The 4,836-nt window shown below is 43.4% G+C and overlaps 1 protein-coding gene across 1 annotated transcript in view; it reads right to left on the minus strand.

The window, feature by feature from the left end:
- Nucleotides 1-1,341: 1,341 nt before the first annotated feature.
- Nucleotides 1,342-4,836, minus strand: part of LOC121876436 — a 22,649-nt gene continuing 19,154 nt past the window's right edge. Inside the window, exon 5 of the mRNA XM_042381510.1 lies at nt 1,342-1,536. Coding sequence (XP_042237444.1) covers nt 1,466-1,536 — 71 coding nt within the window. The 3' untranslated portion in view covers nt 1,342-1,465. The remainder of the gene's footprint in view (nt 1,537-4,836) is intronic.

The following is a 4,836-nucleotide window of genomic DNA, read 5'->3' on the forward strand; positions in this document are numbered from 1 at the left end:
ACGGACTCTAAGACCACATAACGTACGACCAAGACCACACAACGTACGGATCAAAGACCACACAACGTACGGACTTAAGACTACACAAACGCATGACTGCTATTCAATAATAAACGTACGGATTCGACCACACAACGTACGGACTTAAGACCACACAGCGTACGGATCTAAGACCACACAACGTACGGACTAAGACCCCGCATTAACGTACGACTAACACCATACAACGTACGGACTAAGACTACGTACAACGTACGGACTAAGACCACATTAACGTACGGATCTAGTGACCATACAACGTACGGATTCAAGACTACACAACGTGTATGGATTCAAGACCATACAACGTACGGACTTCGACTACATTAATGTACGGACTAAGACCACTAACGTACGGATTAAGACCATTAATGACGTACGGGATCTAAGACCACACAACGTACGGATTCTAAGACCACACAACGTACGGACTAAGACCACACAACGTACGGACTAAGACCACACAACGTACGGACTAAGACCACACAACGTACGGACTAAGACCACACAACGTACGGACTAAGACCACACAACGTACGGACTAAGACCACACAACGTACGGACTTCGACCTTCGTAAGACCCACACAAATCACGGACCTTGACCTTCCCTTCGGACCACTTGTTCTACGTTATGTTGTTTCTATTTTTGTTCTTGTTCTCCTTAATTGTTCATTCGTCTTTCTTGGTCTTTATGTTCTTGTTAATTGTTCAATCATATCTCAGGGAGGAACCTTTTTGTTCTTATCTGTTCCTTGTTCTTTCCTTTGTTCTTGTTCTTCATTTGTGTGTTTTTGTTCTTTTGTTGGTCATGTTTGTTCACTTGTTATATTGTTTGTTCTCTTGCTTGTTATTCTGCTTGTTTTGTTTGTTCATTTCCTTTTGTTATTTTTACTTCTTTTTTCTTTTTTTTTGTTCTCTTGAGTGTTCTTATTTTATGTTCGTGCTGTTTGTTTGTTTGGTCTCCTGTTCACTGTTTGTTTTCATGCTTTTGTTCTGTTGTTCTTGTTTATTGTGTGTTCTTGTGTTTTCTTCGTTTATTCACTTACATTTTTATTGTGTGTTCTTTGACTTGTTTGTATTTGTTCTCGCCCTCGATCTGTTTGTTCTTCTGTTCACTCGTAACTGTTCAATCCTGTGCCGGCTGACTCGTCGTCACTATTACTAACAAACACTAAATTGCCTCATCTTGTGTCTTTGTTTTGTGTTTGTTCTCGTTTTTTTATCTTATTTTCGTTTGTTCCCGTGTTTGTTCTTATGTTTGTTTTCTTTTTTGTTTGTTTTTGTTCAGGGGTTTGTTCTCGTGTTTGTTCTCGCGTTTGTTTTTGTTCAGGGGTTTGTTTTTGTTTTCGTTTGTTCTTGTTCTCGTGTTTGTGCTTGTGTTTGTTTTCGTTTGTTTTTGTGTTTGTTCTCGTGTTTGTTCAGAGATTAACTGTTTAGGCAGGCCAGTAAGACGAGACTCAGCACTTGAAGGGGTGACGTGGGGAGGACCGCCATCCCTGTGGAGAGGAGACATAAATCAGGTTTATATTAAATAGAAATGTGAGCATCAGGGTTATGTAAGAGAGAAATATGATCATCAGTTAAATCAGAGTTGTATAATAGAGAAATATGTTCATCAGATATATCAGGGTTATGTTAAGTAGTAATGTTAGCATCAGGGTTATGTAACAGAATATGATCATCAGATAAATCAAGGTTACATACCATAGATAATAATGTAAATGGTAGATAAATCTGTTAGAAATATAATATAAATGTGTATGAAAGATGATGTTTATCCAGGTCTGTATATGATAACTGTGTAAACTGGAAATAAGTAAAGGTATTTTTAATAGATATGTGAATGCTCAATCAATCAAGGTTACATAGTAATACATGTAATGGTAGATCAAGGTTATAATGTCGCTGTAAGTAATACATATCTCAAGATCATACATTAAATAATACATACACTATATACGTACACAATAATCCCAAGTATTAAATTATATAACAGCAACAGACACACACTGTATAATCACCATAAGAAAAAAACAAAATCATAGTTTGTCATCCAAGCAAAAAACAATACTAGAATCAACGACTTTTTTCCAGAAACAATTAAAATTCTCTTCTTTTAAATCCATCTTCATAGCCTCTTTTATCTCCCGCTGCCCCCCCCCCCCCTTCCTGGTATGCAAATGAGCGAAACAGATAATATTTAGGTGTGATAAAACAAAATATAAAACCACCACAGAGACGGAGAGAGGAAGAGGAGGAGAAGGAGAAAAGGGAAGAGAAGGAGTAAAGGGAGAGAGGAGGAGGAGGTGGAGAAGAGGTGGAGGAGGACGAGAGGAAGGAGGAGAGGGAACAGGAGGAGGAGGAGGAGGAGAGGGAGGCGGAAGAGAAGGAATAGCAGGACAGAGAGGGAACAGGAAAAGGAGGAGGAGGAGGAAGAGAAGAAAAATACTGCAGTAGGAGTTAGGGTGACATTATCAGCTCTGGGGGTGGAGGGTGGGTCGGGGTGTGTGGGGCGGGGCGGGGTGGGGTGTGGGAGGGAGGGGGGGTGTTGGCGGGGTTTAGATGTGACGCATGTTAGTTTTATAAAAATCTTACTCTTGCTGATAAAGAAAAACCCAGAGCGAGATATACGGTCTTAAAACACTCTTATCTTACCCCGGGAGTTGGCTGTTTTGCGCTCTCTGAGATGTGGTCGTGAGGAGCTGAGATGTGTGTTGGTGTGGCCCTGAGATGTTTTCGTGAGGGGCTGAGATGTGTGTTGGTGTGGCCCTGAGATGTTTTCGTGAGGGGCTGAGATGTGTGTTGGTGTGGCCCTGAGATGTTTTCGTGAGGGGCTGAGATGTGTGTTGGTGTGGCCCTGAGATGTTTTCGTGAGGGGCTGAGATGTGTGTTAATGAAAAGTTTGATGTGTGTTCGTGTAACATTGAGATGTGTGTTGGTGTGGCTCTGATATAAGAACATAAGAAAATAAGGAGTCTGCAATAGGCCGGTTGGCCTGTGCATGGCAGCTCCTGTCGAGAGTTACTACCACTCTCTATCATCCATGTATCTATCTAGCCTCCTTTTGAAACTTTCCAGAGTTCCCGCACTTACTACAAAGTTGCTAAGCTTGTTCCACTCGTCCACCACCCTATTTGTGAACCAGTTTCTTCCTATCTCCCTCCTAAACCTAAACTTATCCAACTTGAATCCGTTGCTCGAGTCCTATCCTGCTCGGATATTATAAGAACTTTATCGATATCCCCTTTATTGATTCCTTTCACCCACTTAAATACTTCTATCATATCTCCCCGCACTCTTCGTCTTTCGAGGGAATGCAAGTTAAGTTTCTTTAACCTATCCTGATATGGAAGGTTTCTAAGTCCCGGAATCATTTTTGTCATTCTTCGCTGCACCGACTCTAGTGAATTTATATCCATTCGTGAGGTCTTTAGATGTGTATTAGTGAGGAGCTGAGATGTGTGTTAGTAAGGGGCTGAGATGTGTGTTAGTAAGGAGCTGAGATGTGTGTTCGTGTAACATTGAGATGTGTGTTCGTGTGGCCGTGAGGGGCTGAGATGTGTGGCCGTGAGGGGCTGAGATGTGTGGCCGTGATGAGCTGAGATGTGTGGCCGTGAGGAGCTGAGATATGTGTTCGTGTGGCCCTGAGATGTGTGTTTGTGAGTGTTACGAGTGTCCGCCATAAGTTTCTTTCTTGGGTATAAAATACGTTGGTTCAGATGGTGTGTGTGGGTGGCTGGGGCAGCTTCGATCACTACACGCCCACACCGACTGAGCCCCCGTTTACATATTAAATTTGTTTTACTACATAATCACTTTGTGTATTGTTAATGCAACAGTTGTCTCTCATGTGATATTGATAGTAGTATGTTTGTATATAGGTAAGGTCGTGGAACTATTGTCAGTAGGATCATTTAGGTAAAGCTTACGTATTGACCAATCCGGTTACGATACGTCAGTACTATGGGGAAGAGAGGTGGCGTCCGTTGCAGGCTGGTCCACTGTGGTTAGTCTGTGGTTAGTCTCGGTACAGCTGTCTTTAGTTGAGTATACCCTCTCTGGTGTTTTGGGAGTTGGCATTTGACTATTGAGATTTAATATTGCTTGATATTGATTTTGTGTGATCTTGATGGACCTTCAGTCCTTACTCAGCCACTTCCAAACTTCATATTATTATAGTTATTTGTTTTATTTTGTGTACATATGTGGTGGTGGGAATAAGTTATTAAATATTCATATTTTATTGTGTTTATATAACGATCTACCCTAGGGTCGTAACAGTGAGGCCCTGAGATGTGTGTTGGTGAGGCCCTGAGATTTGTGCCCGTGTGGCCCTGAGATGTGTGTTCGTGTGGACCTGAGATGTGCGTTGGTGAGGCCCTGAGATTTGTGCCCGTGTGGCCCTGAGATGTGTGTTCGTGTGGCCCTGAGATGTGTGTTCGTGAGGCCCTGAGATGTGTGTTCGTGTGGCCCTGAGATGTGTGTTCGTGAGGCCCTGAGATTTGTGCCCGTGTGGCCCTGAGATGTGTGCCCGTGGCCCTGGAGATGTGTGCCCGGTGGCTCCTGAGATGTGTCGTGTGGCCCTGAGATGTGCGCTGGTGAGTGGCCCGTGGCCTGAGATTTGTGCCCGTGTGGCCCTGAGATGTGTGCCCGTGTGGCCCTGAGATGTGCGTTGGTGAGGCCCTGAGATTTGTGCCCGTGTGGCCCTGAGATGTGTGCCCGTGTGGCCCTGAGATGTGCGTTGGTGAGGCCCTGAGATTTGTGCCCGTGTGGCCCTGAGATGTGTTCCTACCGCC

The sequence above is a fragment of the Homarus americanus genome, unplaced genomic scaffold (genome assembly GCF_018991925.1).
Source record: "Homarus americanus isolate GMGI-L3 unplaced genomic scaffold, GMGI_Hamer_2.0 scaffold14509, whole genome shotgun sequence".
NCBI classification, from domain to species: domain Eukaryota; kingdom Metazoa; phylum Arthropoda; class Malacostraca; order Decapoda; family Nephropidae; genus Homarus; species Homarus americanus.